General features: G+C 40.0%; 1 protein-coding gene across 2 annotated transcripts; it reads left to right on the top strand.

Moving 5' to 3' along the window:
• The first annotated feature begins 345 nt into the window (after positions 1 to 345).
• Positions 346 to 17076, top strand: CNIH4 (cornichon family member 4). 2 transcript variants are annotated; one of them, XM_068538530.1, is made up of 5 exons: positions 346 to 456; positions 3888 to 3956; positions 9347 to 9459; positions 13644 to 13784; positions 16883 to 17076. In XM_068538530.1, the coding sequence occupies exons 1-5, from the start codon at positions 388 to 390 to the stop codon at positions 16908 to 16910; spliced, it is 420 nt and encodes a 139-aa protein (XP_068394631.1). In that variant the 5' UTR covers positions 346 to 387; the 3' UTR covers positions 16911 to 17076. The 2 variants fall into 2 exon arrangements, with proteins under 2 accessions (XP_068394631.1, XP_068394632.1); XM_068538531.1 differs by lacking the exon at positions 16883 to 17076 and having other exon boundaries at positions 13691 to 13784.
• Positions 17077 to 24138: the final 7062 nt, after the last annotated feature.

Below are 24138 nucleotides of genomic sequence, written 5' to 3'. Positions count from 1 at the left end.
CGGAATCTAAAGAAAATTTAGCAGATGGCAAAGAAGTTCTACCGCGTATCCAGATTACAAGCGATCAGTAAATACTCGTTGACTAATTGCTTGTCACATTTTTGGAAATAATCAATCAGATTTAGAATAGAGACCCGGCCCACCGCTTTGATAGGTATTCGCACTACTGAACTACATTTCCCAGCATGCATCAGATTTACGGTGGTAGAGTTTTTTTGGAAAAAAAAAAAGACTACAACTCCCGGCATGCCGCGTCCCGGCGGAGGGGACTGTGTTGCCCCAACAAGCACGGGCAAGGGCCTATCAGGGGGCGGGCCGGGGCGGGGCGGGGCTGGTTAGGGCACCAGAGCCAATTTGACGGAAGGAGCGGCGCGGCGGTGGTGGAGAATGGAGGCGGTGGTGTTCGTCTTCTCTCTCCTTGACTGTTGTGCGCTTATCTTCCTCTCAGTGTACTTCGTATCCTTGCCTGAGGCGGGCGGAGGCCGACCTGGGGCCCTCCACCCGAGGGAGTAGGCTGAGGGTGGGCCTGGGTGGGGGCCAGGGCAGGTGAGAGGGAGCAAGGCAGGCGGCCGGTGGCCGGCGCGGGTACCCTGGGCGCTGGCCCGGCCCGCCGGACCGATGTGGCGAGCCCGGGCGGGAGGAGGAACCCGGCTGCCCAACTTCGTCCCTCACGCGGGGGTCCGAGCGGGCCTTTGTCTCGAAGCGCCCCGGCCTGGCCTGCCCGCCGCCGCTCGCCCCTATGACGCCCGGACCCGCTCTGCCCTGCGCGGGGGCTGGCACTTGGCCTCCCCTTGTGGTCCTCAGGAGAGAGGGGTCGCGGTTTTCCTCCTTTTGGGCCCTGGAGAGATCAGGGTTGTGGTTTTTCTTGCAGCTCCCCTAGTCCGGGCCCTTCGCCGGATGCCGGGGGTCCCGAGAACGACGGCTCACGTCCCAGGGGTGGTCGCTAGTGGACTGTCCCGCGCTGAGCTCGGCGGAGGCGATTTGGCGCCTCTTGTCATTCTCTGGGCAACACCCCCGCTGCCCGCCCCTTTGTTCTCGCGGGTGTTGGAATTTGTAGCGACCTTTCACATCCAGGAGTTGACTGATTTCAAAAACGGGTGAAGTGTTTCCTTCGCGATGCCTTTTTGTAGGGAGTGTTGGGAAGGGTTTGTTTTAGAAACCAGCTGTAGCTGATTACTTTGGTTGCCCCTGTCGGTTGCAGATCTGTAAATTCAGTAACTATACACGTAATTTAGTTCTCAGTCGTTTATCAGCTTTTACACTTTTCTGTGTCGACCCATGTTTAAAACTTCCGTATTTTGTATCGCTGTTCGTGCTACAGTATTCAAACTGTATTTTCCAGGCTAATAAATGGTCGTTGAACCTAGCACTCTAGAAGGCGTGTGGGCTACAACTGTACTCTCGAGGGAGCTTCTAGTCTTAGTTGTCACCCAATGATGCAATGCACAGTCCAATTTTAAGTAATTAAATGTAAGCAAAGAAAAAACAGTGAGAAGCTCTGCATTGTATTTTTTTCCCTTGCAAATTACATGTGTCCCTTTCTGACAGAATTAAACTTTTTGTTTGCCAGAGCATTCTGGCTTTAGGATGGTTGTACAGAGTATGTTTTCAGTGTGGCTTCATACTTTGTTATGGCCTGGCAACTTGTTGAAGTGGGAAGGGACAAAACTTGGAATCAGGACTCCTTGCTCAGCTAGTTATTTGCTATGCACATTACTTCACCTCTCTAAGCCTCAGTTTTCTTATCTTTAAAATGGGGGGGAAATGTTTACTTCCCAGATAGGTGTGTGCACAATGAGGGCGTGTTAAGCACCTAGCAGCCCAATGCCTACCCCATGGCCAATGTTTAGTAGATATTGCTCTGCCTTCCCTCCCTACCCCGCATTGAACAGCAGTTTTTACTTTAACTGATGATTTCTAACGAGGAGAACCCTGACTTTTATTAGGCTTGGCGAACTTGACTGAAAGGGCAGCATCACTTAGGAAGTTTTGATGACCTACATCTCTTGTGGCATAAGGAACTGGAGCTTAAGTTCAGAGAAATGAAACTTGGATTTATCTTACTGCAGTTTGGAAAACTAGTCTTGATAATTTAAAATAGCCTTGGCTAGGGAATTTCCTGGCGGTCCAGTGGTTAGGACTTGATGCGCTTACTGAAGGGGGGCCCCGGGTTCCATCCCCGGTCAGAGAACTAAGATTCTGCAAGCCGGGCGGCACAGCCAAAAAAAAAGCCTTGGCTTATACCAATTTATGTACATAGAAACATGTTAGGTGGAGTGTTGGACTTAGATATTAAGGTACATTCAGGATGTGTTTTGATGAAATTCAGCATATTGTATTATTGGATAGTTGTACTAGCTTAATATTAGAGCCAAGAGGTGGAAAATCATCGGGTGTACATTCTGTAGGGATAAGAGGTTTTCTGGACTTTGAACCAATAAGGAAACCTGCAGAGAAGGAAAGGGGTGGATATTCAAAATCAGACATAGGCAAGAGCAAAGGTGCAGAGAAAGGTGTGTTCATGGCATTTCTGGGTGATGGAGGAATAGGCCATCTGGAGCACAAGGTTGATTTTAGCAGCAGCAGGTCAGGTTTGGAAAGGCCAGATTAGATTAGATTTTGGAGGGTTTGAATGTTAAGCAGAGAAGGGCTTTCATTTTTGTCCTCTAGGCAATAGGGAGCCATTGAAAATTTTTGACATAAAGTGGTGTATTATGAAGATAAGTCTGTAGAGTGGGTTGGAAACAGGAAAGATTGGAAGGTAAGAAACCATTAGGGAATGGGTTCATTTGGATCTGGAATGGGATACTAATTGTGGACAGGTGAAAGGAGGGATTAATGTGAGTGGTGTTAGAAAGAAATGATTGATAGGACCTGGTAACGATTGATTCTGAGATATGAAACAGAAGGTAGAAATAACTTTCCATATTTTGAGCCTGGGCAAATGATGCTTGTGTCATTGACAGAAATAAGACAAACTGGAGGTGGAACAATTTGTGGAGAAAGTGATGCTTTTGACTTTGGCTGGGTTGAGGTGATAGGGGGACTATCCATATGGAAATGTATAGAATTTAGTTGAGAACATTTCTTTTTACCTATTTTATTGGACATTTTCGAACATAAAGGTAGAGAGAGTAGTGTAAGAAACCCCATGTTTCTATTGCTCACCTTCAGTGATTTTCAACATTTTGCCGTTCTTTTTCATTTTTTTCCCAACTATTGTGGGGAGGCTGGGGGAGCATTTTAAAGTAAATACCACACATTCAATTGAAGACTTTTTATGTCTATCTGTCCCTCACATTTTTATTTGTAAGTTTGTATTTTGTACTAAAACCCATTTTTTGTTTAAGTCCAGTATATTATATGTTTACTGTGGAAAGTTTGGTTATAGAGAAAAGTATTGGGAAAACAAGCCATCTGTAATCCAACTTTCAAGACATAACCACTGCTAACATATGACCAAGCTGAGTTTATAGTTTTGTATCCTATTTTTTTTTTATATCTGAAGTCTTCAAAGACATTTTATGTATATATCATAAATAAACACTATTTTTCTACTATTGGGAATTCAGGTTTATAACATTTAAACTGTTTATATAGGTCATATTTTCCATTTCTTTTAGCCACTGTTTGACATTTGAGGAATCCAGGTTGAATGTTCTGGTATGGGTCACATTAGAATTGCGCATAATAAGAGGATTATTTTTTGAAAATCACTTGTTGAAGGAACATAAATGAGAAAATTTAGTTGTCTAGTAAGTGTACTTTAAGGAAATAACTTAATCTTTTCAAGTCAAATCTAATTCTGCTTTGCAACTGGGATTGTTTTCTGAAACTTAAATAGTTGTTATAAAAGAAGTCTAATAATTCCTTATCTTGATTGTCAGATAATTACATTGTCTGATTTAGAATGTGATTACATTAATGCTAGATCATGTTGCTCGAAATTAAACAAGGTAAGACATTTCTTTCCTCATTTTCTGGCATTGAAGGCAGTTCTCCATTTTCTGTGTTAGAGATAATTAGAGATAGTCAACATATGTGTATTTGATATTCATTGAAATGTTGGTGGAACTACTGTGCTTTGCAATATTTTTAGATCATGAAACTATACCAGAAGACCTAACTTGAAATTTTGTTTCTTTAGTCTTTTTTCCTTTGTCCACAATGGACAACATCATTACTCAGACTAGGTAAAGGTTCCTTATCAGTTAACTGTTTTTGTCTTCTGTGTCCAAACCCCCTCCTCCCTGCTCATGGGGAAAAGCTCAGTCTGTCTTTTGTTGAATGAAAGAGGACCTTTTTGTGGCTCCTTGAGAAATGGAATTAGTTGATTTGTTTTAAGGCCATTTTACCTTTAGTATGTAGTCGGAACTTTATATTGGCAATAAAACTCTGAATTTCCCAGCTCGTTTAGATATGGGGAAACCAGTTGGTCCTGATTCATTTTATGAGATGAGCAGACAGAAAAGTTTTCTGGATATAAAAGTTCATATAGAAATACAATACTGAGAAGTGCTTTTTGGCTTGACCTAAAAATGATTTTCATGGGTCTTTTCACATCTTCAGTCTACTTAAGTTTCTTTGGCCCATGAGGGAAAAGAAGTTACACTTCGAAAATTAAAATTTCTAGTAAATTATATTCCTCTCCTCTCCTTCCTTCCTTCCTCCTTCTCTCCCTCCATCCCTCCCTTCCTTCCTTCCCAATTTTCCAGAACATGGTTTAATACAGTGATAGATTTAAATAAAAGATTTTGTTTATCTGCTGTGCTTTCAGAGTTCTTTTTTTTTCTTGAGATATAATTGACATGTAACATTGCATTAGTTTCAGGCCTCCTCATCTTTATTTTATTTTTAATTTTTTAAAAATTGAAATTTAATTAATTTTAAACAAATTGAGTTCCTGCTGTGTGCCAGGCAGGGCCCTCTGCTTTTTTAAAAAATTGAAGTATGGTTGATTAGGCCTCCTCATCTTTAGAAGAATGATTTTATACTGACAGATAGATCCATCTAATAATATATACATTTTTTCAGATGGATTGTATTTCTTTTTATATTTCTTGCTTACTCAGTATTTTAGGTGGGTATTTTGTGGGTTTTCTTTTACAAAAATACAAATCCAAACACACAAAAAAAGATTACCTGGATTCTTCTATTGAGAAAGTTACTCCTTCAGTTTGAAGTTAAGTAGTTTTTTTAACGTTAATTTCTGTTTTTGTGAAAGTTACACTGGCATACAACTAAAGTCAGAGGTATTACAAAGCTTGTAGTGAAAAACAGCAGTCCCTTCCTGACCCTTTTAAATCCTATCTGTCTTGATTTTTAGGGGCAACTGAGTTCAACACTTGAGCTGTTAATTTTTTTCTGATATTTATATCCATATTTCTCTATGTGCTTGCATTACTATTTCTTTTTCATTTTTTTTGGCCGTGCTGCGTGGCTTGCAGGATCTCAGTTCCCTGACCAGGGATTGAACCCAGGCCACGGCAGTGAATGCCCAGAATTGTAACCACTAGGCCACCGGAGAGCTCCCACTATTTCTTTTTTATAAATTTATTTTTATTTATTTATTTATTTATTTTTGGCTGTGTTGGGTCTTCGTTGCTGCTTGCGGGTTTTCTCTAGTTGTGGTGAGCGGGGGCTACTCTTCATTGCGGTGCGCGGGCTTCTCATTGTGGTGGCTTCTCTTGTTGTGGAGCATGGGCTCTAGGCATGTGGGCTTCAGTAGTTGTGGCACACAGGCTCAGTAGTTGTGGCTCACGGGCTCTAGAGTGCAGGCTCAGTAGTTGTGGCACCCGGGCTTAGTTGCTCCGCGGCATGTGGGATCTTCCTGGACCAGGGCTTGAACCCATGTCCCCTGCATTGGCAGGCGGATCCTTAACCACTGCGCCACCAGGGTAGTCCCTCCCACTATTTCTTGATTTATCAATTTTACATATTACCTGTTGACTTCCGAGTCAATATGGTAGATTTAGTTCTTAGGTACCCCCTTCTAAACATCTCTCCTATTTTTCTATTTTCTTTTTAAGTTCATATTCAATGTTTATATCATTATGATGTAGTATTATATAAACAGTTTTTATTGCCGAACCTTATGGTAGACAGTGATCATATTTTTCTTTCTAATTTTTTTTTCTGCATAGCTTTGTCTTTTCAGATAACATCTTTAAAGCCCTTCAGTACTATTTTCTGCATGGTTCAAACATGCTAAAATAATCTGTCAGTTTTTTTCTAGGTGACATTTTTCCTCAAGACCTATATCCTCTTGCTATAGTCTGGACTGGTTGCTCTTTAGGCCTGTTTCACAGCCTCCATCCTCGGACTCCTGGTTGGATCCCCTGATTCTTGGAAATCATGTCTTCCTTTCTCTTGGCTTACTACCTCATTTTGCTGGAGTAGCTTCTTGAGATTTGGTACATGGGAATTAAATTTTGAGAACTTGCATGTTTGAAAATGTCTTATCCTTTCCCTTGATTGATAGTTTCTCTGAGTATAGAATTCTAGGTTAGAAAAGATTTTTTTTCAGAGTTTGCTTGGTCAGTGTCTTTTAACTTCTGGTGTTGTTCAAGTTGGGAAGTCTGGTGCCATTTTGATCTCTTATCCTTTTGATGGGATCTCTCTCTTCCCTCTCCTCCCACCCCTACCTCCATCCTCTCCAGAAGTTTTAGAATCTTAACCTTTATCCTTGGTGTTTGGGTTTATTTATGGTAATCCTTGGTGTTTGGGAATTTTGCAGTGGTATACCTTTGTTTAGGCCTTTTTCACTCATTGTTTTGGGCATCTGAGAGGTTCTTTCAATCTGGGAAATTTTCTTCTACTTCTTTCTTTGATAATGTCTTCCCCTTCTATTTTCTCTCTTCTCTTTCAGCAACTTGGATTTGCTGGATAATTTATCTGCTGGACTGATCTCCCAGTTCTTCTTTTTTCTTATTTTTGTCCCTCTTTTTTTTCTACCTTCTTGTTTTAAGATTTCCTCTGTTTTATCTTCTGAATTTTTTTGTATGTATATCATTTATGTCAAATTTTTAATTTCTAAGAGCTTTTTGTTCTCTTGGTTCATGCTTGACTGTCTTCGTTCTCAAGGATATTGATTATAGTAGTTTTGAAATTTCCTTCTGCTTCCTACATTATATCTGTTTTTTTCCGAGTTCCTTTCTCTTTGATTTTACCCCTTCTTTCATATTGAGGGCTTTCCTCAATTTCTGATACATGGCTATCTAGTCATACTTTAGAGTAAGGCACTAAAATACTCATTGGAAGCTCATTGGGTGGTCCAGGCTGTTGACTGACTGGTAGGTAAGACTTCACTGAGGGTAGTTGGTGTCTACCTTTTTTGGGGGTACCTGAAATAGCAGTTTTTTTGTAGGTGTTTTCTCTTGTGCCATTAAGTTACTCCAGAGAAGAATCTTCCAAACTCCTGCCTGGGTGAAATAAGCCTAGTGCTTCTTACCCCTAAGTTAGGGGAAGAATACATTATTAAGGAGGGAAGAGAAAGAGAACAGAGGGCTTGGTAGAAAGTTAGCATCCAAGTATAATAAGGTCAAGTATCGCTTCCTGAAACTTGTTTTAGGTTTTTGTTTATGTGAACCAAAATGCAGCCCACAGTAAGAAATCCAAAGTTTGAAAGCTACTTCTATGTGGGTCTGAGCATGGAGGGGAGTAGTAGTAACATCAGCTAACATTTATTGAGTGCTTACTTTGTGTGTGGCTTACATATATTATTTTGTCTGATTCTCTAAAACAACCTCATGAGCTGTAAGTATTATTATCTCCATTTTACAGATGAGAAAATCATGATTTAGAGAGGGTAGGTAACTTCCTAAAATTGCACAGCTAATAAATAGGCTAGAGCATGGGTTTTACTCCAGGTTTATCTGATTTTGCAGCTTACACATATTAGCATTATGTTAAATTGGTTACACTTTAAAAATGCATTCACATATTAAAAAAAGTTCTGGTTGATTGCAAATTAGGTTTAAGGCCCTTCTTCTTTGTTTATTAAGAAAAAGTGGGATATCCCTGGTGGTGCAGTGGTTAAGAATCCGTCTGCCAATGCAGGGGACACGGGTTTGAGCCCTGGTCCGGGAAGATCCCACATGCTGCGGAGCAACTAAGCCCGTGCACCACAACTACTGAGCCTGAGCACTAGAGCCCACGAGCCACAACTACTGAAGCCTAGAGCCTGTGCTCTGCAACAAGAGAAGCCACCGCAATGAGAAGCCCACGCACCGCAATGAAGAGCAGCCCCCGCTCGCCACAACTAGAGAAAGCCCGTGCGCAGCAACGAAGACCCAATGCAGCCAAAAAAAAATAAAGTATCTAAGGGAATTTCCTGGTGGTCCAGTGGTTAGGACTCCATGCTTTCACTGCCCAGGGCGTGGGTTCAGTCCCTGGTTGGGGAACTAAGATCCTGCAGGCCTCGCAGAGTGACACCCTTCCCCCACCCCACCCCCACCCCACCCCCCCCAGCCAAAAAAAAAAGTATCTGAAATCTAAATGCAAGAGACCTGGGGCCAGTGTGTCTGGGCTTCTGTTATATAGCTCTGCCACTAAGTAGCTGTGTGACTTTGGGCAAGTTACTTAATCTCTCTTGAATTTTATTTTCCTCATTTCTATAAGTTGGGAGTGCCAGTTTCTGGCTCCATAAATACTAGCTATTAACTTCCATTAAAAGAAGAATCTCTCCTCATAGGAGAGGAACACTATTGGTGAATTGAGAACCTGCCACAATAGCTGTTATCTATGAGAACTAGAATATTGCACAATAAACAAAGAGCATAGATAAGGGCACTGGGTGCTATAAAGCCAATAGTCTGGGATTCTATAATCCTGGTCCATTATCATATTTGTTTAACTTTGAGCTGATATTGTAAGCTGTTAAAGTACTTTTTTTTTTTTTTTTGGTGGATGTGAGATGATTTCCCTCAGGGTTCTGGAGCTTGGAAATGTTTAGGATCGGTATTCTGACCTGAAAGGGAGCATGTATGTTGATATAAACCATCCCAAATTAGAGTAAGAGGCTTTAGCACAGATATTGGAATAGAAAGTAAATAATACTCTCTTTTTCCTCTAGTTGTCATTTGTACCTGCTTAGAGAATGAATCTGAATCTTTGCTTAGGATAAAATGTAATTAAAGACTAAGTGCATTATTTTTACTGTGTCCTGATTTATTTGCACTGGGTAAGCAGTGATAGCAGTATGCAGATGTGGGACATCCGAGCCTAAAAATAATCTTGAAACACTAGCTTGGAAATTCTCTGTACTTTCTTTGATTTAACTTCAAGTAACATGTACATTCGGGAAGGACACAGCAGTGAGATGTAATACTGTGTTCTTCCCTTGCAGTGGGTAATTCCAGAATTGGTTGGCCATACTATTGTCACTGTGTTAATGCTCATTTCATTGCACTGGTTCATCTTCCTTCTCAACTTGCCTGTTGCCACTTGGAATATATATCGGTGAGTACAGTTTGTTTATTTATACATATGAGTACTGGTAGCATAAAGTTCACCCATTTAAACTATACTATCCAATATGTTTTTGGTATATTTATAGATGTAAGCAACCATCACCACAACGTATTTAAGAACATTTTCATCACCCCCAAAAGAAGCCCTGTGTCCTTTAGCAGTCACTTCTCTCCCCCAGCTCTAGGCAACTGCTCGTCTACTTTCTGTCTTTGTAAAATAACCTGTTCTGGACAGACATATCATTTAAAAGAGATCAATATGTGATCTTTTATGGCTTCTTTCACTTAGCATAATATTTTCAGGGTTCATCCATGCCGTGTCATGTATCAGTACTTTATTCCTTTTTATTGTGGAATAATATTCCATTGTATGGCAATACTACATTTTGTTTATCCATTTGCAATTGATGGGCATTTGAGTTGTTTCCACTTTTTGCCTATTATGAATAATTCTGCTATGAACATTCATGTGCATTTTTTTTTCGTTAAAATTATTCTTTTAATTTACCAAAATGCAATGTAATCATGTGTCTTTTTTTTTATTATTAACGTCTTTATTGGAGTATAATTGCTCTACAATGGTGTGTTAGTTTCTGCTTTATAACAAAGTGAATCAGCCATACATATACATATATTCCCATATCTCCTCCCTCTTGTGTCTCCCTCCCACCCTCCCTATCCCACCCCTCTAGGTGGACACAAAGCACCTAGCTGATCTCCCTGTGCTATGTGGCTGCTTCCCACTGGCTATCTATTTTACATTTGGTAGTGTATATATGTCCATGCCACTCTCTCACTTCATCCCAGCTTACCCTTCCCCCTCCCCGTGTCCTCAAGTCCATTCTCTACGTCTGTGTCTTTATTCCTGTCCTGCCCCTGGGTTCTTCAGAACCTTTTTTTTTTTTTTTTTTTAGATTCCATATATATGTGTTACCATATGGTATTTGTTTTTCTCTTTCTGACTTACTTTACTCTGTATGTCAGACTCTAGGTCCATCCACCTCACTACAAATAACTCAGTTTTGTTTCTTTTTATGGCTGAGTAATATTCCATTGTATATATGTGCCACATCTTCTTTATCCATTCATCTGTTGATGGAAACTTAGGTTGCTTCCATGTCCTGGCTATTGTAAATAGAGCTGCAATGAATATTGTGGTACATGACTCTTTTTGAATTATGGTTTTCTCAGGGTATATGCCCAGTGGTGGGATTGCTGGGTCATATGGTAGTTCTATTTTTAGTTTTTTAAGGAACCTCCATACTGTTCTCCATAGTGGCTGTATCAATTTACATTCCCACCAACAATGCAAGAGGGTCTCCTTTTCTCCACACCCTCTCCAGCATTTATTGTTCGTAGATTTTTTGATGAAGGCCGTTCTGACTGGTGTGAGGTGATACCTCATTGTAGTTTTGATTTGCATTTCTCTAATGATTAGTGATGTTGAGCATCCTTTCATGTTCATGTGCATATTTTTGTGTGGACATATATTTTCATTTCTTTTAGGAGTGGAATTACTGGGTCATATGGTAACTCTATGGTTTGACCTTTTGAGGAACTACCTGAGTGTTCAAAAGCAGCTGTACTATTTTACGTTCCCACCAACTGTGTATGAGGGTTACAGTGTCTCCACATCCCTGCCAACACTTTTTGTTGTTTCTTTTTTATTTTAGCTGTCTTATTGAATGTGAAGTGGTATCTCATTGTGGTTTCGATTTACATTCCCTAGTGACTAATGATGTTGAGTATTTTTTAATGTGCTTATTAGCCATTCATATATCTTCTTCGCTCTGTATGTTTTTAATTAACTTATTTTTTATTAAATTATAGTTCATGTACAATATTATATATTACAGGTGTACAGTATGGTGATTCACAATTTTTAGAGGTTATACTCCATTTATAGCTATTATAGAATATTGGTTATATTCTGTGTTGTACAGTATATCCTTGTAGCTTATTTTATACATTGCTGCATATGTTTTTGATTAGCTAGGTTGGCATGATATAAATTATGCTTTGGGAAGATTTTTCTGGAAGCATTATATAGTATTGATTGGATGGAGAAGAGGCAGGAGGTAGGGAAACCAGTTCAGAGATGGGGGTGAGATAATATAGTACTGGAATAGAGTTGTGATAGTGGGAATGAAAAAGATAGGGCTATGTAAGTGGTGATAGGAAGGAAGAATAGACAAGAGTTTAAGCTACTGCCTATGAAAGATGAAGAGAGAAGTCAGAATTGAGTAAGAGAAAGTTTTTAAAGACTACTGAGGAAGTGGTGACATTCCTGTTAGATAAGCTAGCAGTCAGAGAAGGATAAGACTCTTTGAGACTACAGATGATCCTTGATTTACAGTAGTTTAATTTTTGATTTTTTGACTTTATGATGGTGTGAAAATGATACGCATTTCAGTACAAACCATATTTCGAATTTTGAATTTTGATCTGTTTCTGGACTAACGATATGCAGTATGAAACTCTCTTGTGATGTTATAAAATAGGCTTTGTATTAGACAATTTTGCCCAGCTGTAGGCTAATGTAAGTGTTCTGAGCATGTTTAAGGTAGGCTAGGCTAAGCTGTGATGTTCGGTAGGTTAGGTGTATTAAATGCATTTTCAATTTTCGGTGGGTTTATCATGATATAATACCATTGTAAGTCGAGGAAAATAGGTATTGAGTTGAGATGCTATCCAGATATTCATTTGTAAATACCGTTTATATCGTTTATTCAGCCATAGATGGGCTACTAGGATTTGGGGGAGAATTTAAGATTTGTGAAACTCAGAGAGCCATTTGCATTTCACAGAAGTCATAATTGAGAAACCAAATGTGTGACGAGAGTGAGGAACCCAAGGTTGGACTAGAAGAAGCTTGGACATGAGAGAAGGAAGAGGTCATGATCCGTGCTAGGTTAGGACATGCATGCTGTGCAGATGGCACAGTCGGGATGCAGAAGCCTAGACGCTTAAACTCACCGATCCTCTCAAAGTAACCCAATTTTCTTACTTGTAAAAGGAATCATTTGGGGAAGAAGAAGATTATCATATGTAATACTATATACACAGTGGTATTTAGTAAATATGAAATGTTATATGTTATCTCAAGAGCCCCAAAGACTCCATAGTGTGTTAAACACAGTATCTTCAAGATTTTTTTTTTTTTAAGTTTGAGTCTGAGTCTGTGGGAGCACTGAGTTGAATTGGTCTGGATTTGGAACTCGGTGTGTGCTTACTGAGCCCTTTATGTTGCTTATTGACTTTGTAGCCCTGTTCTCATTCCCTCACTGTGGTCATACCTCCATCACTATAAAATGTACATCTCTTATTTGTCAAAATATTATTATTTAATATTTACATTAAAATTAAATTAAAATAAAATTTATATTTTAATTAAATTTAATCTGCATTTTTTAAGTCATGTAAAGTTAGGCACTGCGTTTGCGTCTGAACTCTCCATTTATTGTCTTAACTGAAGAGGAGTTTTATTTTACCACAGTAGCATTTATTCTAAATCATTTCTGTTCTGTCTTCTTTAAATTGCTCTTTTAAGGTAGGTACCGTTTATTAACCATGCAGATTGAGACATATCTGTTGATCCGCAGGAGCACCAAAGATGAGGATTATATTTGGGATATAGAATCTGTCTTTTTAGTATCATCTGTGAAATGGGAATAATTATGTTTGACACGAAGATGTAAGTGTTAAACATAAAGACAACTTACAGAGGTGTTGTGAAGGTGAAGGGAATTGCATTAATTAAGTTAGAACTTTGTAGATAAAGAAGTTTCTAAGAAGTTGATAAAGTTGGTTTGGTTTTGGGGCCCCCTTCATTTGTGTCTCATGGAAGACAGCTATAGGTATTACCGATTCAGTAGTTTTCTACAGAAGATGGGTAAAAGGGTCTCAGTGCATAAAATATCCTTCTCTAGAGTGTTAATGTATTTGTTTCAGAGGGCAGAAATTACACCTAAAATTAATAGTATTGTATTTTCAAAGGAAGACTAAGTCATGGCCTGTGACATCATTATAATACCCTGTCCATATCTGGTCATATAAGGCTGCTATGATTGGTTCATTTTTGAAGGTTGATTATTACTGGTTTACTTATTTTTGAATATTTATGCTGATGATTTGATTTTCCTTCTAATGTTTGTGCATCCTTTAATTTACCAGGTTCATTATGGTGCCAAGTGGTAACATGGGAGTGTTTGATCCAACAGAAATACACAATCGAGGGCAGCTGAAGTCACACATGAAAGAAGCCATGATCAAGCTTGGCTTCCACCTGCTCTGTTTCTTCATGTATCTTTATAGGTGAGTTTACAGTCCTGGCGTTTTCCTGGATGCCATATGCCTGCTTTTGATGGGTGAGGTATTACTATACTGTAGGATTTTGTATCAACATTGCAGAGCTTTTGGGGATTATGTGAATTTCTTGTGGCTGTGTAGATTTTTTATGTCATGTCATTGAATCAGCATTCCATTCTGTCTGACCTGGAGTAGAGTTACTCCGTGTTATTAGTTATTCCTTAGCTGTTGAGGCTGTCAGCATGCTTACAACTGTCTTTGCTGTTCTTTCCCGCCCCTGGTGTCCAGCTGTGAGGTCTCACTGCCTGTTGTAAACATTACTGTATGTACCCCCCGAGAGTTTCCCACTCCTGGGTCTTCTGGGGATCAGAGCACTGGCAGCAGCTCTCAACAACTTGTATCCACGTTGGGCTGATCATTCTTGACGTTAAGGAATTCAGGTGTGATGCCTTTTCTCCGGGATGCAAGTGGTCTGTTCGGGTAAAATTTCATCAGTCTTCCAGTTAGGTTGGAAGTAAGAATTAATATGAAGGATTGGCTGTCAGACACTGGAAGCCTCATGCAGTCCTGTTTAAACTTGTATTTATTACCTTCAGTTTTAGAGATAACATGCCACCTTTTCCTTTACCCATTATAGACCCATAGAATACAGCAAAGAAGAGAGAAAAATTGTCATGTGTGTATGATTTGATTAAGCCTTTAAGAGGCTAAAAGTCAGGCTTAACTTTTGTATCCAAGCTTAATTGTATCATTCCTGTTTTTTTCCGAGGTAAATTTTAATTTTCACATGGGCATAAGACTAGTAGGAAAAAACTTGTACTGAACTAAACTTCTTTCACTCAGAAAAGTCCTAGTAATTAGAAACTGTACAAAGATAAGAGTTTTAAAAAACTGCTATTTTGTCTGAAATAGCTTAGAAGTCAGAGCCATTTTAGCCGCTGCCTGCAAAAGCGGGCTTCCTAAAATCCTTTTGCTATGCTAGTTCCACCCACAGATTAGATTGAAATTAGAGTTTAGGTGGTTTCCTTTTTACTATTTATCTTATTTGCTTTTCTGTATTTTAAAAAATAGGACAGAAAAACCACACTGATAACAGTTTCTGGTTCTCATACCGTACCTCATTGCTAACGTGCTTAGTTTGTAATCCTAGCGTTAAAGATGGAGAATAAAGAGCAGAGTTTAACCTTAAGAATACAGTGGTACACCTGTTCTTATTTGTATTACTTTTTAAAGTCAAACCATATGAAGGTATCTTTACCATCATATGTGTTCCCTTCTATTTGTCAGAGACAAAAAGCCAAGGTGGTTATCCTTTCTTCATCCTTCTCTCCCCTCCAGGTTTTATGCTTTGGAGAGTAAACTAGAGTGGGCATCCCCTAGGTCTTGGTAACGTGAGCTTCTTGAGACATCTGGGGGCAAAGCTAATGTAGTCACACTTCTGGGTGTAAATGTAGGATTAGGGAGCAGTATCTTGCTTAGTAGACCCAGAGTCTTAGGATTTAAAAATGGACAAGAGTTTCTTACCTCTCAGTTGTTGAATTTAAAGCAGTGGGAAGATGGACTGAAGACTGGGGATTGGAGGAATCAGGAAGCAATTTTGGGGCAGGTTTAAGGTATGGTGCTTTACAATGAAGTAAGAGATAGGCAACCAGTATGACTGGTTTGCCTGAGTAGCTGCATTGCTCACTGGATGCATCCTTTCTTTTTCTTTCTTTTCCCTTCCCCTCTCAGCTTGTCACTTTTAGCCATGTTGCTGTTTCCTTCCCGCTTGGCGTTCCTTGTAGCTCAAGGGATCAGAATGGAAGAGTAATCTCAGATGTTCTTGTAACACTTTTCTCTTAGCTTTTGGTTGCTGTTTTTAAAAAGTGTTTACTATTCTAAATCATCCGATTTCTAACGTAGGGATTTATGCTGCTCCTTCTGTATCGCCTGCCACCACTTGCATGGTGCCTTGCACCTAGCAGACATTCAGGGTTTGTCAAATAGAATTAAAGGAAAAAATTCCCATCTTCTTTAGAGATTGGTGGAATCTATGCCTTTGGTGTTTGGTTAGGTGCCAGCCTGGTGGAATCTACCACTCCCTCACTGTGTGACCTGGGGCAAGTTTCTTATCCTCTCTGTGCCTCAATTTCTTCATCTGAAAATGGGATAATAATAGTACCTGCCTCATGGGGTTGTGATGTGGATTAAATGAGATAATGCACATAAAGCACTTTGGTTGGTGCTGACCTCTAGTAAGCTCTAACAAGATGTTCAAAAATATTGGTTACTACCATTAATTTGTGCTGTGCCCCGCGTACCCTTAGTTTGTTTAAATTTGGACAACTCATCGCTTATACCATTAGTAGTGTAAGGGTATTTCTGTGTTTTAGTCATTTGATCTCAGCATAGCAAGGCTGATTTCAGTAAAAAAATGAGAGTCTTGTTACTCTTGTTAAGTGTGGTGGTTTTAACAGAGTATTTACTGAGTGACCGCCATGTGTCAGACACTGTGTAAGGCACTGCGTGTGACACAAAAGGAGCAGCGCAGAACCCCTGTGTCGAAGCTGGGCGCCTGCTGATTGCAGCACGGGGGTGTCATCTGGAGTATGAAAGTGGGTGTGAGCTGAGGTGTGCGGGAAGAGGCGGGGCAACGGCCCTGGGCCGAGAGGCTGGCTTCCCAGAGGTGGTGCCGGAGGCTGATGGAGCCTGACGGAGGATCGTGAAGTCTGAGAGGAAGTTACTGGGTTGATGGGGGATGAGAGGAGGGGTTCCAGGAGCAGGAACAACATGTGCAAAGATCTCCATGGAGAATTAAAGTTTTTCTCCTAGACATAGCTTGTTTTTTCTAAACTTCAGTCCAACAGTGGTTTTAGGTTATACTCCCTACCCCCACCTCTACCCCAGGTTTCCTTCTTTCTTTTTTTTTTCTTTTAAGTGAGAACGTTAGGGCCTCTTGATGCCCTAATGTAGATATTCTTTCCTTTAGGTGTGAATGATTGCTTTTGCTTTTTACTTAAATGAGTGTTCCTTGCTGAGCCTTAGGGATGCAAGTCTGGACAGGCCAGACTCTGTAGGAACATTCCTAAGGAAACATGAGTAACATTAATTTCTTCTCTCCACAGTATGATTTTAGCTTTGATAAATGACTGAAGCTGGAGAAGCCGTAGTTGAAGTCAGCCTACACTACAGTGCACAGTTGAGGAGCCAGAGACGACTTAAATCATCCTTAGAACCATGACCATAGCAGTATATTTTTTCCTCTTTGAACAAAAAATATTTTTGCTGTATTTTTACCACATAAAGTATTTAAAAAACATGAATGGAGTTTTTGTAGCTTTCTGGTTCTCAACTTTAGCCTGAACCCCCAACATGTGAAGGTGTTTTTCATCATCTGTATGTTGAAGATAGTTATTTGTATGTAGGAACAGGACTGTCATTCCAGCCTTGCATGCCAAAGAAACAGAGGACACGCTTTAAAGGGAAAATGTAATAGATGAGCAAAGTGGCTCTTCAGGTCTACTGAAAAGTCAGAGTACAGAGCAATACTGTTAGTCTGGGCAAAGGAAGAAAGAAACTAAGCTACCCTTTTGTCTATATTGCGGCAGCTTCCTGTATTTAATATGGTTTACAGATTTATGGGACTGTAAGCCAAATGTTTTTTCACAAGAATGTTAACAGAAAATGGTGTTTCAAAAAATATATATTTCTTTGCTGAATTTGTGAACCCTTATAAGCCATTACACGTATGATGTAATTCCTGCTTATAGAAAGGAAAATAAACCAAAAAAGCAAAACTTTATCAAGAGCTTTCATTTAAAAGCCACTGCCTCCACAGTCGCCCTCAAGCCCATCTACTCCCACTGGCTCTTGCTGCGTCTTGGTTTTGTATTCTCATCGGTCCAGTTGTATTTGATCTGTCCGATATGTTTCTTAATGGGTTTGGAGAGGTGATTTGGTAGAAGATGCTCATCAGATTAGAAGCAGGAGCAGCCAGTCGTTCGGTGTCGGTGAAACTGAGCCTGTCCGCGCTCTGTTTGGTGCCTGATTAACCGTAGCACTCCTGTCCTGCTGCACTGCCCGCTTTGTCCGTTTCATGGACATAGCAGTATCCAACCGGACTTGATTCCTTGGAGGTATATTTGTCAATTCTTGCAGTTGTTGAGAGCAGTTAACCTCTTCGGCTCTGTTTGCTGGGTGAAGTGAACCTGGCAGTTTATTCTCAGTGCTCGTTTGTGTTTTAATGTGGCCATCTTAGGCGCTGGCATGTAGGCAAAACATGGCTGTGTTTTATGGCAGAGTCCAAAGAGGTTATTCACTCTGTCGAGGCAGAATTGGATAGCCACATAAGGTGTGTGGTCACCAAATATCAAATGTTGCATGTCCTTTCGGCCCTGGACTGGGTCTAGCCTTGGCAGAAGCCGGAGAGGCACTAAGCAAAACTCCCTCTACGGATAGACCCACATTTTGAGGATGGTGGTATACCCCGGCCACACGTGAAAGGAAGGGTGAAATGGTAGGCAAAGTAAACTTGGTTCTGTTGGCCTCTTTGGAGCCTCAGAAATTGCTCCTTGGGGGTTTCTTGTATTTCTTCCAGGCAAAGAGGCAAGAAGCTATAACATAGAAGTTAGTTTGATGCATCTCTCTTACCCTTTCCTTCTTAGGCACCTTCCTCTATTTAAAAAAAAAAAAGTCACTTAACTCTGACTTTATCCCTAACTTCCAGTGCCTCTAAATGTTCTGCTCAAGCTTTGAAAGCAATGAAGCTGTTGGAGAACCTTAAATCCTTAGAACTGAGAGATAAACAGGCTACTTCAGGAAGCTCAAAGGTGGTGGAGGACTGTTGACCAAAATGTTTTATCTTCTCATTCAAGTATTCTTTTTTTAAAAAAATTGAAATATTCACAATATTGTGTTAGTTTCAGATGTACAGCATAGTGTTTCAATTATTTTTTTCAGATTATATTCCATGATAGGTTATTACAAGATCTGGAATATACAAGTATTCTTAGTAACCAAAATAGAAACCTGTGTAGCTGAGAGCATCTGGCTGTCAGTTTACATATCGTCAGGCACAGGTTGGTGGGGCTGAGCAGATCAGAAAGTTGCCTTGTTTATAATGAAAGACAGGAGCTCTTTACTTCTGAAACATTAACCGTGGTTAAAAACAAAACCACCTTTCTTGTATTGCTTGTTTGTAATCAAAGGCAGGAAAGGGGGTAACTCTAGTTCTTTGTTTGGATTTTTTAGGGGCTCTTCTACAAATTATGAAAAGAGGGAAAAAGCACTGACTTTAAAAGCTGTGGTTAAGATGCTAAAGATTAATTTTCTGTGCTTTCAACTGATTGGAGAGTTGCAGAGACCCTTAGAGATCATTTGGTCTAACTTCATCTTAGAGAGAACTGAGCTCTGGGGATTGCGTCTGGAATCCTCCGGGTTAGTCCAGTGTTCTTTCTCTCCCTTATCACTTCTCTTCCCTGTCCATCTGTGAAGGTAGTACCCTGGGCCCAGCCAGTGCAGACTACTATGGCATGCTCCTGGGTGCAGAATATTTTTTTTTTTTTAATTTATTTAATTTATTTTTATTTTTGGCTGTGTTGGGTCTTCGTTTCTGTGCGAGGGCTTTCTCTAGTTGTGGCAAGCGGGGGCCACTCTTCATCGCGGTGTGCAGGCCTCTCACTGTCGCGGCCTCTCCCGTTGCGGAGCACAGGCTCCAGACGCACAGGCTCAGTAGGTGTGGCTCACGGGCCCAGTTGCTCCGCGGCATGTGGGATCTTCCCGGTCCAGGGCTCGAACCCGTGTCCCCTGCATTGGCAGGCAGACTCTCAACCACTGCGCCACCAGGGAAGCCCTGCAGAATATTTTTAATCCATGTATTCTGTCATTTTCCTTTGCCCTTTTCCTTCCATCCCTTCAGTGGTTAGCAGGTGCGCTTGCTAATCGCTGGACTCTCAGCTGAGAGAGCCGAGGAAGAAAGATCTAAGGTGCAGCTCGGTTCATCAAAGCCTGCCAGCCACCTTTTCATGCCACACAGATGACAATGGAATAATAATCCAAATCTGCTTCCTCTCATCTGAGCTTACTTTGAATTTGAGGGATAAGAAAGCTCCCCATGGAACTTTTTCTTCTGTGGCACTTACCACTTTCTATCTGTTGTTATGGTTATTTGTATGCAGTTAATCTCTCCTACTAGACTGTACACTCCTGGAGGGCAGAGTAGCCTCTTATTCATATTTGTATCTTTTTCCTATTGCTCCTGGCACCTAACGCAGTCCATGCCTTGCGCAGCACGGAAACAGTAAATGATTGTTGAATGAATACATAAATCTGATTGTGTTGTCCTATTGCTCTTTCAGCATGAAGTCTAACTAATGTCCTTTACATCAGGGAAGTAAGAAGCAATGGAGCAACATAATCGAAGTCTACCATCTGTTTTCGAGGCAGTCACATTATGGAATGTTCTAAGACATGCTAGGTTAGGAAAGGAAACTGCTGTATTCGGTGTACTGGAGACTTGTGAAGTCAACTTTACTCACAAGTAATATTTTGTCAGAAGTAATTGTGATGGAAAGTATTATGTACTAGGTATAATTAATTAACCCCTGCATGTCAGTAAAATTGTTCTAATACATGGAAACAGGCAGCAAGATAGAGAAGGGAAGTCTTGAAATTCTATGCCTGTTATCTAGATTGCTGCCACCTGAGATTGTGTACTTTAAGCCAAAAATACTATTTTGCAATGTAGTGTAACAAAGATTGAAATATTCTTGGTGTAGTGAAACTACAGTTAATAAGGCTGTTCAAAGAATGGGCTATTCTATCTGAGCATTTGTCAGTGAAGCCTTTTGGTTTTAAGCCATACTTACCGTGAAAATTCTAAAAAGTAGTAGTCAAATTGTTTTGCTCTAAATACAATCTGAGGACTGAGGGTCATTCAGAGCCTTAGGGTGAGCATTGTGAACTGCAGTAATCACAGTAATAATCACCGTCAGGACATAGACGTTAAAGGGATTGATCACTAAGAGCTCAAGTTGCTCTTTAGAATAAATTCCTTGATAAAAGCTGTTTTTGTTTTCAGTGGCTTCCCTCTGAGGCTGGGTGAGGAGTGAGTGGGTGGGTGGGTGGTCAGAATCAGCTAGCTGTCAGAGGTTTGACCGTGGCTTGCCCTGCTGTGTGTTTGGTTTGCTACATCCGTTATGGAACAGTCTTGGTTTCACCTGTATTAGTTCCCATTCAACATTAGCGCCTAGTCAGAATGTGAGTCAGTCTAGCAAATACTGAAATTGCTGTTCTCCAGTGGAGCACCTTGTGTGTAGACGTGGAGAGGACTAGTAAAGACGCGGAGTTATACACTGCTATACCATCACTCTCCAGCCATCTCTCTGATTCCTGCTTCCCTTCTAAGCACCCGGTGCTTTGTCAGAATCTCCACTTTGTTATTTATCCGGGGGACTTGGTTCATCTTAAATCTGCTATTCTAAGTACCATATAGTCTTTGGGCAAGAGGCTGGCACTTGAACAAGGAAGGAGCTTGAATCCTTCGTCTGTTTTCACAGCTCAATTCATTCAAATTGATAATCTCTGAAGGAGAGGATGTAACGTGGAATCAAGTTCTAGAGCCTGACCTTATCACTTTATCTGATCAGCAGCCTATTTCACAGGTTGGATGCAAAGCTGGTGAGGGTTGAAATTGACAGCTCAATTAAAAAGCAGCAACAACAAACAACAACAACAACAAAAAAAGCAACAAGTTTGGCTGCCACTGCATCTGCTGTATCAGAGTGACCTGCTGGGCAAGGCTAGCTTCTGGTGTAGCTCTGTATAAAGATACTAACTTTTTGGAAGACAGTAACAGGACTAATCCGTGTCAATTGGTAATCTGTTTTACCAGTTACAATAATCAAACTTACGGGTGTTCTTGTTTTATCTATAACCTACTACCGTCCCTCTCCCACACTATTTTGAAGCCAATACCAGACATCAGTACATATGTAGTATTTTTACACGTATCATCTCTGTAAGATAAGGGTTCTTAAAACACACACACACAGTCCCAGCATCATACATAAATTGGTAATTACTTAGTACTAAATATCCAATGGGTGCTCCAATTTCCCCCATTGGCTCAAGGTTTATAGTTGGTGTGTTCACATTGGGATTCAGCAAAGATCTGTACATTTCATTTGGTTAATGTCCTTAAGTCTCTTAATCTACTAAATTCCCTATTATTTTCCTTGCAATTTGTTGAAGAAACTGTTTCATTGGACATAGCAATCATTTGTTGTGTAGAACCTCCAGTATTCTGGCTTTTGCTGACTGCCATAAACTCTTAAAAAAAATCGTTTGTGGTTTTACTATGTGCACTCTCACCCATCGCAATGCTGTCTGTTAAGAAGATACTGTTAGCTTCTTTCATAGATGAGGGAACTCTATGACAGATCAGTAATTTGTCTAAAGTGACACACCAAGTGATAGGATTTATATTTAAATCCAAAACCACTACTTTATAAAACAATTTAAAGACATTCAAATTTATTGTGGGGGTTTTCGTCTATGAAACTTCATGAGTCTGTTTTATTGGTTGCTTTAATTGTATGGAGAAAAATCTGTATAATTTCAAAAGTGTCATTTTCTTCTATGAACTACACAGTTAACTAGAATCAGTAAAGTGTGCCCTTAAATGTTTTACCTATCTTTGACAAGTTTTTAACAGCCAATTTTTAATCTAGGGTATAAGTGACCATCTACAGACCAAGGGAGGTTTATGTGGTGTAGTGGCTAATAGCATAAGCTCAGGGGCACCTGGCTTTGAATCCCAGCTCCCTCATACCAGTTAATTTATTTAAGGCTACTTCCCTCATTTGTTAAAATGGAAATTAGAGTATTTGCCCCATGAAGGTACCTTGAGAATTAAATGAGAATGGAATGAGTGGCTTATCCATAGAGACTGGCCTAAAGTAAGCACCCAGTATATTTATTAGGCCAAAGGAATACCTGTTCTGTACTTGTGTTACTCAACGACCAAATAGTGTGTGCGTTGTGGTTAGTCCCTCTCATTACCATTCTTGCTCCTGCTTTTAATTCTTGGTCTCATTGCTGAAGTAATAATATAGCATAGTCCCACGGTTTTCAAAAACCACCAGTAAGTGGATCAGTGTCAGCTGACAACATACAATTACCTGACGTGTTAACAAATTTGACTTGTGATCTGGAAGGTGGCTTCGAAATCTAAAAGTTAAAAAAGCCTTCAGTTGAGTCTCACATGCCCTTGGATTTAGGAGTTAAAAGCACAGGCTTTGGAATCAAACGGGGGTTTGAATCCCAGTACTACCATCTATTAACTGTATTTCAGTTTCCTTAAGCCTGAGTTTATCATTGAAAAAAAGTGAGCAATACTTGCTTACAGAGATAGATAGAAGTTTAAATAATGTATATAAAGTGCCTGGTACCCAATAAGCACTCCAGTTATTTATACAAACACTAGGAGAAAGCACAGAAAGAAAAAGGAAATTAAAACCAAACCAGTTGAATAGTATCAGTTCTTTGTGGACAAGAAAACAAAATGTTACTGAAAAGTTTTTTTCATGCAAACCCATTAACAACAGGGGAAAAGGAAAACAAAATATCTTACTGAAAAGTTTTTTTCATGCAAATCCATTAATGGGAAAAAGAGCCCATTTACACATAGTGTGAAAGAACTTTCAGAACAAGTTTTTCATTGATAATAAAAGCAAGACCCCTTTTCTGAATTCATAGGCCACAAACTTGATATTTTTCCATTTGGGGGATGAGGGAAAGTTATTCAATATTTGGAAACTATTTGGTATACAACTCCCAATTCAACGTGTAGCTGCATTTTAAAATTATATTCAAAATGAGGAAAAAGCCACACAGGAGAACTTAAATGAAGAACATTAGCACATTCATTTATTTGAATTCTAGATATGGCGTATCACCATGGCTAATTATGTCTTGAATAAGATGTTGAAAGTCTTAAATTGTGTATGCGGGACTCGAGTTGCATCAATTTAATAGTGACCAAAGAAGCCACTAATCCTCGCATCAGAAAAGGAAATTAAAACTTGCTGAAAATTTGTTCTCGTTCTTCCCTGTTCCCATCATTAGCTCTACATTACATGCCGATTTAGTATTTTGTTAATCACGTGATTGTACTGTTTCCTATACGGCAGGCCCATGTTAAGCACGCTCGTCAGGTGTGAGGGAGAAGAGCCCTGCCACAGAGCCAATGGCAGACACTTAAGATTCTTGGAAGTAGTGACAGGATGATGGGGTCATTTTGTTTGTTGAATGTTCTTTAACAGTTTTAAGTTTCTCTGGAAAAAATTTCAAGTAGAAGTCATGAAATGATGTAACTGAAGAC

Source organism: Eschrichtius robustus, chromosome 3 (assembly GCF_028021215.1).
Source record: "Eschrichtius robustus isolate mEscRob2 chromosome 3, mEscRob2.pri, whole genome shotgun sequence".
In the NCBI taxonomy this organism is placed as follows: Eukaryota; Metazoa; Chordata; class Mammalia; order Artiodactyla; family Eschrichtiidae; genus Eschrichtius; species Eschrichtius robustus.
The sequence above is the reverse complement of the archived record's forward strand: the minus strand, read 5'-3'. Positions and strand labels throughout refer to the sequence as shown.

Bases quoted from the DNA above. Each gene is read 5' to 3' on its own strand.
- CNIH4 (XM_068538530.1), top strand. From the start codon at position 388: ATGGAGGCGGTGGTGTTCGTCTTCTCTCTCCTTGACTGTTGTGCGCTT. The intron at 457-3,887 runs GTATCCTTGCCT...CTTGATTGTCAG, and splicing joins TCTTCCTCTCAGTGTACTTC to ATAATTACATTGTCTGATTT. The intron at 3,957-9,346 runs GTAAGACATTTC...CTTCCCTTGCAG, and splicing joins GTTGCTCGAAATTAAACAAG to TGGGTAATTCCAGAATTGGT.